This window comes from Plectrocnemia conspersa, unplaced genomic scaffold, assembly GCF_051122295.1.
Source record: "Plectrocnemia conspersa isolate PC_06_02 unplaced genomic scaffold, ASM5112229v1 ptg000010l, whole genome shotgun sequence".
NCBI classification, from domain to species: domain Eukaryota; kingdom Metazoa; phylum Arthropoda; class Insecta; order Trichoptera; family Polycentropodidae; genus Plectrocnemia; species Plectrocnemia conspersa.
The window spans coordinates 9,976,518-9,991,154 of NW_028277174.1; the positions used below are offsets into that span (position 1 = coordinate 9,976,518).

The 14,637-nt window shown below is 31.2% G+C and overlaps 2 protein-coding genes across 2 annotated transcripts; one reads left to right on the plus strand and one right to left on the minus strand.

Annotated features, from left to right (window-relative positions):
- Positions 1-239: 239 nt before the first annotated feature.
- On the plus strand, positions 240-6,316 carry Pgant7 (N-acetylgalactosaminyltransferase 7). The gene is made up of 3 exons (XM_088195204.1): positions 240-499; positions 3,799-4,130; positions 4,195-6,316. The coding sequence occupies exons 1-3, from the start codon at positions 331-333 to the stop codon at positions 5,431-5,433; spliced, it is 1,740 nt and encodes a 579-aa protein (XP_088051330.1). The 5' UTR covers positions 240-330; the 3' UTR covers positions 5,434-6,316.
- Positions 6,317-6,968: 652 nt separating this feature from the next.
- Positions 6,969-12,286, minus strand: ninaB (neither inactivation nor afterpotential B). Its single transcript, XM_088194306.1, has 13 exons — positions 12,209-12,286; positions 12,033-12,144; positions 11,851-11,962; positions 11,648-11,794; positions 10,016-10,126; positions 9,862-9,959; positions 9,632-9,793; positions 9,035-9,159; positions 8,787-8,963; positions 7,715-7,934; positions 7,580-7,641; positions 7,293-7,391; positions 6,969-7,222 (listed from the first exon to the last, which is right to left on the minus strand). Exons 1-13 carry the CDS (start codon positions 12,209-12,211, stop codon positions 7,046-7,048), a joined length of 1,605 nt encoding a protein of 534 aa, XP_088050432.1. The 5' UTR covers positions 12,212-12,286; the 3' UTR covers positions 6,969-7,045.
- Between the last annotated feature and the right edge of the window lie 2,351 nt (positions 12,287-14,637).

The following is a 14,637-nucleotide window of genomic DNA, read 5'->3' on the forward strand; positions in this document are numbered from 1 at the left end:
AATTAACAAAAAAAAATATTAAGGCCAAGAAAAATTTTTGCCCCCTAGCCTGAAAAATTAAGTTACACCTTTGCCTATGAGTTAATACCGTATGTTTATTAATATTTTAAATAGTGCCATGCACCGTTGTTTTCTACTACTAATAATAATTTATAAAATAAAACTACACCTGTGCCCTTTATTTGAAACATGGCGTACACCAAATAAAAATATTAGGAAATATTTTTAACGATGGCAATAATCCCGATAGTAATTTAATAGCCTTTCTGTGTTGACAGTTGCGCCGTGCGGTTTGACAACCTGCGCCGTAGTCGTGTCAAGTGTTCGGCGATGCGTTTGTCGTGGTGGCGAAGAAGCCGCTCGCGGCAGGCGCTGGCCGGCGTCGGCGCCCTAGTTCTCGTCTACTTGTTGTTGCAACTCGTGAAGCATCAGCCCGACGAGGAGCGGCCCGTACTCCGGCCACAAAGACGCACCCAAATTGTACCGGTTTTGGTCACAGGTACTAAACCTACACGTCAAAACATACTGTATTTGACCTTGAACCCTTCGTCCGGTTCGTGCTTACCCGTTTTTAACTCATCAAAATTTATAATAACTGACTGCAAACTTTTTATAATGCAACATTAAAAACACTTTTTATACATAATATAAACGAATGACGTCACAGCTGTGCCACGTTAAGATGTGTTTAAAACATGAAACACTGTTCATTTTCACATAAAATTGATAAAACTTTTCATTTGGTATTTATGCTTATCGCTATTGCTTATCAGCTCACTTTCGAATCATGTTAAAGCTATTTACACGGTCATTTCTAGCTTTATTACCCCAATGTTTATTTTTTTAGTATTTAGCTTTAATATTTATAAAATATTATTGCTGATATATGAAATAATTTATTTATTTATTTTAAATCTTACATTGCAACATGATAATCAACAACTAGTAAGTAAGTAAGACACAAGACCAAAATCAAAATCAGTAAATAAGTGACATTTAATTTATTAAATATAAACTATGGCAGCCGGTCAAAAGAGCGTGCGTCAAATGAGCGCTGCATTATAAGCGCTGCGTCATAAGAGCGTTTACCAAAGTAGCGCTGTAACAAATGCGCAGACAGCCATATGAGCGTTTGACAAAAGAGAGCATGTAATAAGAGCGCAAAAATACATGGAGAAAATCAAGTAATGAATATTTTAGGAATTAAAATTGTGACAAATATACAAAGAGTAAAAATTCACGTTGCCATAAACTATCATTATAGCTAACAATTAATAGACTTCGCGTGTGCGCCACTTGTAAATCATGTAAACAACTTGTAACCGTCAATAAAACATTACTGCAGCGGCTCAATCTGTATCTAATTGCCACCCATCACTATCACTGTCCTGAAAATTTTTACTTAAAAATATGTTTAAAAGTATTTCACAATTATATTAGAAATTTACATTGATATTATACACTTAAATTTCTTATGATTACACGAATTTGTAATTAAATATAGAGGAAAATATAAAGCAGTTGGAATTATTTTCGCTGTGTAGAATTTTTGTGTGCGTAATTCTCGCTTGCACAATAATCCGGTCACCTTTAAATATATATATTGATCAGTCCAATTAGCAATTTTATTCACATATAGAAAACCAAAAATGTCATGTTAAACTAAATCTGTTATGTAGACAAGTGTTCTTCAACTTGTCATATTTCATAATACTGTTTGCTTGCTATTTAATAAAATCCTTTTGTTTTTTTTTTGTTCTACGATTTTCACTTTCACTCGTGTATTTTCTTCCACGATCTTTGCCACTCATGATGGATTCTAAAAAATATGTTTTTAATTATATATTGTAAGATACAAATATATTATACTTAATAGTACGAATTTATATATTAGCAGTAATTTTAAAAAGTTATGTCTCTAGTATATTTATTATAACATAAGCGATTTGATAAGCATTGATAGGAGAATATGAAATATAAAAAGATATTACATATATTTATATACACATGATAGAGTTTAATGGAAAATTAATTAGTATTACGATGAAATAGAAAATCTAGGAAATGTTAATTTTACAGGGAAAAAAATTAAATTTTGTCGCATCTAAATTCTGCCACAAAGTACACAATTTAATGAATGTATAGTAGAATATATAGACATTAGGATTAGAAAACATCATAATGCATATTATTTCTATATTATTTAAATAGAAAACATACACATAAACCTACAAATTAGCTGACATTGATCTATCAATAAAAAAACCATACTGATAAGTGCTAATTAGTTATTTTATAAGAATATTAGTTTTTAAATGTAATAGCTTAGGAATATATAATTGAATGTTCATAAGTTCGCGACAACCTGGCTTTAAAGCTGAAGTCAAATAACTATTTTTCTATAATTGCAGAGTACAAGTGAAAAAAATAGACTAATTTGTTTAAACAACATCTTATGCCAAAATTTACTCCAATCGTTTTAAATATTATATGTGCTATTTCTTAATTATTTTGTCAGGTGCATGTAGAAAAAAACGACAAGATTGAATAAATGATATATTATCTGTTTAAATTTATAACTTCTTACCATCTTTCTAACAATTTTGAAATCCATCAAATTCCAAAAGTTGATTTATAGGCAAAAACCAAAGAAAGAGTTTTTTTATATTATTTACTTTACCTCTCTTTTTGCATGTTTGTTCGTGCCGAATATGAATTTAATTAACTTTAAAAGTTTTTTACATCAACAGTTTAAAAACAAAGTGTATTTATGATACTACCTGATTACGGCTCTCAATTATTCATAGTATTCAACTATTCGAATATTGAATAAAAAATGGTTAAAGTATTCGATTATATTCCTAATTTTTTTCTCGGTTTTTACCAATTAACTTTTAATTAATTTAACCAATTAGTGCAAAAATTCAATTAATTGCTTGTATAATATTATTTAATTAAAAATAATTATTGGTTAATAGTAATTATAATTAATTAGTAATTACATTTATAATTGTTGAACTTTTTGAAGTTTAAAAAATATGTATAACACTATGTTGGGAAAATTACTAATCAGTGAGGGCGTGAAAAGGATTAATTTATTATTGCATACTTTTTGATCAGAAGCATTTTCAAATTACTAGAATTAGGATCAGATTTAATTAATTCAGCAAAATTTATGAAGCATTTTAAATACATAATTTTATCGAATTTATTTTATATACAATAGGTAATAATATTTGGAATGAATTCGATATACATAAAGATTGGATCCGTATCAGCGTTTGTTTTGTGCAGATTTGCATATTAATTAAATAACTAAAAATAAATTAACCGCGATCGAATTATTGAAATGATTAGTAAAAAATCTTTGAATCTTGAAATAACAAATACAAAAACATAACACAAACTTCACAAAAATTTGCGACGTATACCTGTTTTTTGAGGCGTAAAACGATAAAAAAGGGTGGGCCTTTTCAATGTTTTGTTTTATTCAACGAACGATTTTTGCGAATTTCCGTCATAGTAGACACCGCCGATGAACATTCTATTCACAAATGTTTTCCGAAGGCATAAAACATTTTTTGTTCACAAAGCGGCACTAGTCACTCAGGTGTATTAGGAGAAAAAACGACTATCTGGGCTGCAAATTGTTTCATTCTAAAAAAAATTCCAATTTCATTTGAGATAGTATAAACGAATATTCGATCAATTATTCGAATATTCATATAGTTGAAAATCGGGCGAATAATTCGAATGTGAGATTAAGAACCCTATACCTAATATATCTGATTTTTCTAGGTTTGGGAAACTTCGAGCCGAGCGATGAATCCGTTAGGCAAGGGCCGGGAGAAGGAGGAAAGCCACACACCATGAGGGGTAGTCAAGCTAACGACGTAGCTGAATCAGAATCACAATACGGCATGAATATGGCATGTTCGGATGAAATTTCACTAGATAGATCAATTATTGACACGAGATTAGAGGAATGCCGCCATTGGGACTATCCAACAGATCTCCCTAAAACATCTGTTATAATCGTATTTCACAACGAAGGATGGTCAGTTTTGATGCGCACTGTACACTCCGTTCTCAATAGATCGCCTACAGACGCGCTTCAAGAAGTCTTATTGGTATGTCTAGAAATAATACTAAATTAAAAGACAACTTATTATAATTTGCTTTTTTGTCATACAGGTCGATGACTTTTCTGATAAAGATGATCTCAAAAATAAATTAGATGATTATATAAAACAGTTTAAAGGAAGAGTTAGATTGATTAGAAACACTGAACGAGAAGGATTGATTAGAACTAGATCTCGAGGCGCTCAAGAAGCTAGGGGTGAAGTGATAGTTTTTCTTGATGCTCATTGCGAAGTCAACATCAATTGGTTACCGCCGTTACTAGCTCCGATTTATCGAGACTCAACTACAATGACAGTACCGGTGATTGACGGTATCGATCATAAGACCTTTGAATATCGTCCTGTGTATTCTAACGGACATCATTATCGAGGAATTTTCGAATGGGGAATGCTTTATAAAGAAAACGAGCTGCCCGACAGAGAGGCTAAGAAAAGGACGCATAATTCAGAGCCTTATAAGAGTCCGACGCACGCTGGTGGATTGTTCGCTATTAACAGGAAATATTTCTTAGATTTGGGAGCGTACGATCCGGGACTTTTGGTTTGGGGCGGAGAAAACTTCGAGTTGAGTTTTAAAATATGGCAATGCGGCGGTAGCATCGAATGGGTTCCTTGTTCGCGTGTCGGTCACGTATATCGAGGATTTATGCCTTACAGCTTCGGAAAGTTGGCTAATAAAAAGAAAGGACCTTTGATTACGATAAATTATAAAAGAGTCATCGAAACTTGGTTCGACGAAGAACATAAAGAGTTTTTCTACACTCGCGAACCGATGGCTAGATTCTTGGATATGGGAGATATCAGCGATCAAGTCGCTCTTAAGAACAGATTGAAATGTAAGAGTTTTAAATGGTTCATGGAGAATGTGTCTTATGATGTTTACGACAAATTTCCGAAACTGCCTCCTAATGAACATTGGGGGACTGTGAGATCGGTGGCTGGAAATACTTGCTTAGATACAATGGGCCGAGCCGCTCCTGCTTATTTAGGCACCGGAGTCTGTCATGGAATGGGAAATAATCAATTGTTCCGACTTAATAGTGCCGGCCAACTGGGCGTCGGCGAAAGATGCGTGGAAGCCGATTCACAGGGAATAAAAATAGCGTTTTGCAGATTGGGAACGGTGGACGGTCCGTGGATATACTCCACGGACAACAAAATGATTTCACACAGAGTTTATAACAAGTGCCTGGCGTTACACCCAAACACTAAACAACTTTTACTCTCGGCTTGTGATTTTAACAATTCATATCAACAATGGACAATAACGCAGACTAAACCAAATTGGTGATAACCTAACTGTTGCGCAATAAAATTATTATTTTGATAAATATCCACTTTTTTGGTAACCAGTTTAATAAAATTTATTATATGCAGGGTATAAGGAACAGTGTGTTTAAGTCATGAGGTAATTCTATCTTCATATAATATTATATGTACAAGGAATGTTTACAAAGTACTAGGATAGTTCTAAGAATAATGCTGTTCTGTAATTTTCTCATTTTTCAACAGTATCTCTATCAAGAGCATATGCTTTTCATGACTAGAAAGAAGCTTTTTTAGACCCTCTTCAAAGAACTTTTGTGAAGTACTGTTCCTGCTCTTTTAACTTAACTTAGAGACTGAAAATATTTGTCGCACAATATAATATTATCACAACTTTGCAAAAATATAATAGTTTAAAGCAAACTAAATGACCAATATCCCCGATCAACAGTAAGCATGTTAAAATTCTTAGGACTTGATGAACTTCCTTTGTATTTTTGTTGATTGGAATTTAGTCATTTTATTTTATATTTTTTATCAAATACAGCTCTTAATTTATAATATAAAAAAAATATTAATGGATTTTGTAGTGCTTCGATTGTAGTATTTATAAAAATAGTGTTTCTAAAAATAAATTTTCATAACTCGTAACATATCATTTTTCAAATAAAAATACATAATTGTATTGACATATAATTAGATCTCATATGAATAATAAAACATTTCATTTTGTGTATTATTATATAAGTAATACTATCATGATTGCTGAAAAAGTTGATATTCTATTAAATAATGAAAATAATACATATTCTGTACATACGTATAAATATATTTGTTGATTATTTATACTAGTATTTTTATACATGTTTAATTTTAAATAATGCAAAACTTAATTTTCAAAAGAAAAATGTTTTTTTTATTTTATATTTATATATAATATATTTAAATCTATTATTATATATATATATATATATATATATATATATATATATATATATATATATATATATATATATATATATATATATATATATATATATATATATATATATATATATATATATGATCTTGTGTTATAAATGAAGATAGTTATCGGTAAATGCGTTAAAGATATTTACCAATGATATTTTAAACATTCCTTTTTATAAATTTTAATTAAAGGATAATACAGATTTTACGTTATAGAAAATCCTTTTATTCAAATTTGTTCAAAACACATGTTTTTATCAATATCTTGTAAATTCTTTCATTATTAAATTTTAATGGAAGTTATTGATTATTATAATTTATTTAATGGTAACTGGAATAGCTCCTAATCGAATGACTGATTGTGGGCTGTATATATTATTTCATTACAACGAAGTAGTTATTTTCACCTTTTGAAATATATAACACTGAGTTTTCACATTGTGATATATACATATATTATCAGTGTAAAAGCATTAAACATTGTTTTTATATGGTTTTTGCTGATAATATTAAATTACATCGAGTTGAAAATAACTAGTTTAACAGTAATAGGAGTGGGTTTACAAGTTTACTTATGAAATGAAAGTATTATTTTTGTCTTTGTTTTTTTTTACTGTAGATTTTCTATTTGAAATAAACTGATACATTTAATTACATTTTTTATTATCTTAATTATAAGATGGTAAAAACCACCCATGTAAACATTTCGGTACCGGGGACGGGGTGCTAAATATTACTCTGCCTAATTCTTTGAATGTTTTGGCATCGAGTACAAGAAGGGCTACTTGCTGGGATTTATCTCTTCCCCATACCATAGCTGAGAGAATTACACCGTCTTCTTCACTCTACAAAGTCAAACTTTTATGTGAATTATAAAAGTCAATGTATTGAGATACTCGTTAGAAATTGACTTACGCTAGCGTCTGGCTTTGGAACGAAAACAGGTTCACTTGGATAACAGTTTTCTTCACACCATGTGAGTTTTGTCTTATTTATAGTATCAACTTTTATGAGCTGAAATTATATAATAATTAATAATAATAAATGGCTGGAATGGATTTGGGTAAATCTTTTATCATAGATGTAACTAGAAAATATTTAAAATTAAGTTTAAAAATTTAAATATGTTTCAAAAGGAAAATAAATAGTTACGCTATTATTTGTATATAAAAAAATAATTTATGATATTTTTAGTTTTGTACCGTTCCAGGATTATCAGCGTCGACGTCTGAACTGATGGCATAAAAATATTGATATTCCTTCCCTATTATTAAAAATATGTAATTGTAGTATAAATATATAATAGTTAAATGTTTAACAATATAATTTATACATACCTAGATATTTCTCGTAATGTATTCTAGGAGTTTCGCATCCTATTGCTGTCAATAATTCTGGTATTACCATTAGGTTTCCTTTTTGTTCACAGCATTGGTCTGTAGCAAAGGCTTTTGCTTCAGATCCACTTAATGTTACTGTTTCTCCTTTCATTGGTAAAACGAATCTCATTGGTCTTGCACGGAACATCATTGCGTATTCAGGATTGGACTGCATTCCCTATGGAAATTTATCATGAGTAAGAGTTGTTGGCTATTGCATTAGAGACATTTTGGGATGGTAATTTTATTAAATCTTATACCTCTGTTGGTGATTTGTATTTTTTTAATGTAATTTTCTATTTAGAAGATGAATGAAACAAAAGCCTTGTAAGTTCCATACAAAATGAAAACACCGCTCTACTGTCCTGTGAATTAGCATCAGTGGTACATTTACTTTGAAGAATGGTCGACAGGTGACAGTACGAATCAGGCACACAATAGCTTAAAATGGCTGCCGCACATACAAAATGCACCAAAGTTGAGCAGCGCTCTGTCATTTGTTAAGAGGCGAAACCCATAGAATGGGGTCCATTACAGCAGTTAAAGGCAAAAGGTAACAATTACATTTTTAACTAGTAGCAAATAAAAAATTTCATGAATTGTATATTGGAGAGAGGTTAGGGAAATCTAGGAAAACTTATTTTATAATAATCAAACGAAACTATATTTATTATATTAATTAAGGTAAGACAATGGATAATATGCTTCCACTTCCCCTATCCAACTCCCGTCTCCATAAAGGATAGTGATGCCGGAGACCATCAGTAGCTAAATCGCGACGGTCAACCAGACTGCGGTCGTCACTCGGACGATCAAGAAAGGAGGCCTAATCTAACGCCTGTCTGCGCAGCGTGCAGGCGCGAAAGCTAGGCTGGGTAATAACTGGTCGCCCATGGGCCGAAACTCCCGAGCCTAATGCGACCGTGGAAGGAGGGCGTGGGCCCATTTAAAAAAATATCTATTGTGCTGGTCACGGTTCTACAGGTAGGTTAATAACACATGATAAAATAAATTATTAAAAATTGATTACCTTCATACTTTCTACGTACATACAATCCAACATTGCTGGATCTTTATAGCAACAAATATCAACAATAACATGATCATCTTTTTCATATTGATTGATTATGTGTAAGTAAAAGAACGCTTCCGACTGGAACGTCTTTTGAACTTGTCCATCAGATCGTCTCACAACATGGAATAATGTCTGTAATTTTTTTATAAATAACTTATTAACTCTTATTAATAGTATACTAAATATATGATTTTGATACATACATTGTAGTCCTTAAACCATTTGAAACAACCAACCATTGGTTCATTAGCAATACGTGTTTTTACTATTTCATAGACAGACACAGACAATGGTTGCTCTACTACTATGTAATAATTATCAGTTATACCTATAAATATTTATTACCTTGTTATACATTAGATTCACATGAAAATTTAAGACTAGATTATATTAAATTTGCTATCATCTTGATAGGTTTCGTTTTGTTATAAAGAATTATTAATTGCACATATATATTTTATTAAACTTATACATCAAAAATCCCTTGAGTTCATTTTGAGAGACTTTTACATAACATTTTATATTTTGAGTATACTAAATTTTTGACTATTGAAATTAAGTTCTTGTTTATTCTGTTACTATCGACTATTGTTATTCAAAGCTTCAAAGGCTAGGGTGCACGTAAGCTGCAATAAGGATAGGTTGCCTGTCATGTCACTTTGTGCGAGTTGCTAAGGATAGGAGACTTGTTCTTATCACCATGCATATGCCACTCTACCTCCTTCAGTTAATGCAATCCTGAAGATCAATCGATAAACACTTGTGCAAGCCGCCTTTATGGAATAGTAGTATTGTATTACCGAACGTGTGCATGTATCCTGGGTTGAAGGACCACCTCGCTGGTATTTCTGCTGTTATATGCGCCTTATCTAACATACTCCCTTTCTCAGTTTTGGGGAAATGTATTATATTGTACATGGGTCCTGTCATTGTCACTGACATTCCCAAGTTATAAACGTCACCTGAAATGATTTATTATATTATAAATTTAGTATAGTATTTATATAAATAATGCTAAGTTTTAAATTACCATTTTCGACAACGTGTGGATGAGATGTGTGATTAACTATTGACACATATTTAGAAACGTTGATTCTTTCGCGCGTCTCCAATGTTTTAGGATCAATTCTGCAAATATGTATTTTTAAATAGTTACCTATAGTGTTGAAAATTATGGAACATACTTGTGTATCACTGGTGATTCAGTGAATGTAAATATTTCGTCTCCAAATGGATAGACGGATATCATAGCATTATCTGATACACCTTCGCCGGGAGTGAATATGGATGCAATTCTGTAAAATATTATAAAACTTCAATACATACATAAATAAATTGTTAATGAGAAAATATGGCAAACTTTCCTAATACATGGCTCAATATTTCGATATATTATATATAATATATGAATATTTAAAAAAAAAATCTGTTTTAAAAGTGAAAATGTTTTTAAAATAGTAATATTTAGTATGTGTTGATTATAAAAAAATATATATTTGGAGAATTTTTTTTTTCAATACAATGAAAAATTTGTAATTTTATCAATAAAAAAATATTTTTTTATTGGTAAAAAAAAATATTTTTGATTTATTTGATTTAATTAGAGTTTCCTATATTTACAGAACTGTAAATCAGACAGCTGTCAATAATCATGCGTGTTCAAAGTATCAAATGCTAGTTTGCAACACTACATTTACGAAATTGATCGCTTAACTACTGCTTAACGCGTTAAATTATTCTACAAAAACAACAATTCTGTACCAACTGTGTATCGAAATTGAAAGTGAAAAAATTTGAAGAGACTGGAAGCGTTGAGATAGGTTAAGGCTTGTGCAACGCCCGTTCAGCCAAGAATATTGCTGCTATAAGTGAAAGTGTGGTCGAAACCCCGAAATTATCGATTCGTCGGCGTTCGCAGCTTTTAGGCTTTTCTTAAGGCTCCCTTTGATTTTATTTTGCACCTGGACTTGCACCTACACCCGTATAAAATTAAGATAACACAATAACTGAAGCTCAGAGAGCATGGACAGTGAAAAATTTACGTATATTGGGTGTTAGAGCATCAAAAATTTACTGCTGAGTTTTCAAAGAAAACCTTATTTTATGATGAGATACATTTCCACATCTCTGGGTATGAAAATAAGTAAAATTTCCGTGTATGGGGCGAGGAAAATCTTCATGTGATTCAAGAGAGACCATTACAAGTACAAAAAGTGCGCATCGTGGTCAGGCGACGTCATTGGGCCTTACATTTTTGAAAACGATGAAGGTCGGACTGACTAAGTAAACATTATAGCGCATGAAAACCGATTATTTTTGGCACGAAATGGAAGATATGTGGTTCTAACAAGACACTTCGGGTGCAACATTAGATTTTTGCGTGAAAAGTTTCCAGGTTGCATTATTTCACGTTCTGGTTACGTCAAGTGGCTGCCAAGATCACGCCGTTGGATTTTTTTGTGGGGTTACGCTAATATCGTGTATACGCCGACAAACCCAAAACGTTGGGCACATAAAAACCAACATCTGCCAAGTTATAGCCGAGATATCGCCCGAAATGTAAGAACAAATCATCGAAAGAACAGCTGCTGCAAAAGGTATAGATGCGGCCATTTAATTGATATTATTTTTAGTAATTAATGAAATACATCATATATTCGATTATTATAAAAAAAATTGAAGATATTGAATATGAAATTGGATTATCCTTCATATTACTTTAATAAAATATTAAATAATTAGCTCTTCAACCAAAATAAAAAGTTGAATATTGTTTCACTGTACAAATTATTTAAAAAAAATTTAAAAATACTAACCTGTTGAATATTGAATGACAAGGATCTGGTACAGCTTCAGTTCCAAAATCAGTCACCACTATCCGTTTAGCTATCGAGTTTTTCTTGTAAGTTTCCGTTTTCAGGAAACGACACTGATACGTTACTGTGCCGTTATGTATAGCAAACCTATAAATTTTATTCAATCAATCACAAAGTTATATGATTTATAACTAAAAACTTACCTGTGTAATAAAGCTGAACTATCAAACAAATGCTTGAATTCCATATCACCAACTTTGAGAGATCCTGGACCGTTTCGCAGTAATGCCCCATTTATCCATTCAGGGATTACACCTTAAAAAATACACATATTTTAGAAGGGCTCATAATATACAGATATAAATGAATACAATCAAATTTAAACCTTTTTTAACTCCAGTTATAGGTTCTTCGATTTCTTTTTCGCACGATCGCATCCATACGCTGGAGTCGCAATTTGGATAACATTCGCCTTTTGTGTTATTATTTTCAGTATCCTTTAAATCAAAGGGTTTATTTAGTAATACAATAAATAAAAATTAATTTATTTCGTATTTTTACCATAGTAGTTAGTAATGTTTTCCGTGTACTTTCCGTGCGAGCGTCAGAAAACGTATGTGAAGTTCAAGTTCGCGCGAGGTTATTATAACCTTCCAGGGGAGCTCAACTTAATATAATTTATTTCAAGTATATTTTTTAGCGGTAGATTGAAATAATCCGTAAGATGATGTATCAGTTATATAAAGCTGTGAGTTCGATTCTTGTTTTTTATAAAAAAAACGATACTTTCTGCGTTGCGATATTTAGTGATTGAAATATATATTTTCAAATAGTTAACTAGGGATTTTTATATGAATTGTTTTATTATTTATTATTCTAGATTTTTGTCTTTATTGTTCTAGATTAATAATCTTATTTTATCTTTATTGTTCTAGATTTTTATTATTTATTAATTTTAAATATATACGAATAAATGTATATGTTACCGCGTGTTTATCGGTATTGAGAAGGCATTTGATAAAGTTAAACACGATGGAATATTATAAATATTAAAATAATCGAGAATTCATATTTTCTATCGATTTAGAAGTAATAAAAAATATTTATTCTTCACTTTTACAAATACGAAAAGAGCAAATTCTGCCTGCATAACTAGGTGATTAATAAATAAAAGATTATAAAATTTTCATTCTAAATTTTATGATGCTTCTAGATGACATTAATAGGTGCCGACAATCAGCAGTAGAATGCGTCATTACAGCGTTGCTAAATCTCTACATATTCAACAAATTCGTAAAAATGTATGCACTCATAACGTTTCGACCAAGCGTTATGAGTGCATACATGGCGCACATCATTCACGCTTAATCGGATTTCACTTCTTACAAAAACTTTTACCAGTTACTTTCGCTTCGGACTCATGAGAAAACAGCCGCTTCCCTCTCCACGTCAACCCTGGTCAAGTTAAGGTCTTCGAAATCCATGGTTCAATCTAATCTTCGGAAACGATTGGAATTCAGACGAAGACGAAGCTACATGAATATCACGTATGTATAGTATATTTCCTTACTAATAAAAACAGAAATCTATTAAAGATTTGGCCTAAAATTAAATACTTAAATAAATTATATAGAAGTCAAAGTATCTCTAGAAAATACCTACATATGTTTTGAATACACTTTAGAAACAGTTGTAACCACTCACTATAAGATAAAATTTTGGATCGAGAAAGTCAGGACAACATTTACCTAAATGAAAAAGGTTCTTCGCATGCACAACTTGATGAGGATAGTATGGTTTTGTGTTATCTGTCCTATACGGAGTAGAAGCATGGATGCTCACAGAGAAGGCGATCAAGCGTCTAGAAATATTAGAAATGTGGATCCACTGACGTATGCTCCGTATTAATTGGATATGTAAAAACTGTGATAGCGATTTCACAGATAAATAAAAATCGACAGTTAAACAAAAAGAAAATATAAGTAAACTATCGTATTTCATTCACACTAAATTTGAAAAATCTAAGAAAACCAAATCTGTGATGTTCAATCGAAATTATAATTATTTTATAATATAATCACTATTCGGATTTCCCAGACACGATGGGAATATACAAAGAAACATTAGGTTTCATTTGGTATTTGTACTTAGGTCTTTCAGCTATCGTATGTGTATGTAATTAGTCACCAGAAAATTGTATGCACTTTATATAAATATATCGGTATATATATATTAAATACAGTGTAAAAGAGTTATTATGAATACTTCAATACTATTTTGTTATTAAATACTTACTAATTATTTAATTAATAATATTTTACCGTTTGAAATATTATTGTATCATATTATCATAAGAACTTTCTTTAACGTGAAATTATAAACCATTTCTATGGTTAAATATAATATTATATTGCAAATGAAAATCTCGATTTGTGGTCACTGATCAACGTTCTTGAATTACGCGGATTAAATTAATAGAAGATATACATAAAATGTAGGTTAATACATAATTACATAATTCAATGATGAAATATAGACCTATCCTTTCGTACGTAAAATCCGAATAATATAATTAGGAAGCTGAAATTTCATGAGGGTATACGTGTTCTATAAACCGATGTCGAATCACGTGTACGTTTCAACCCTGACTAGCTTTGTTTTCATTCAGCTGTGACCTTGGCAGTGCACGAGCCACAAGGGTGGCAGCTCTCCACCCCTAGCTTGCCTCCATGCGTGGGCGATAGAGGGTGATTAGTCTGTCAAAAGCAGGAGTTGTTATAAAATATATTATTATATAAAAGCCATCATTAAACGTCACGTTCAAGGTTTAAACTGTTATGAATATGCTTTTGCAAGCTTAAATATTTTAATTTAGTGTGATCAATTGGCTATGCAACCCTTAGTGGGCCAGAGCGTATTATGTGATATAAACATCTTCATTCTGCACGGTTTAGGGCGACAGATACTTAAATCGTTCTGTCATTGCGATC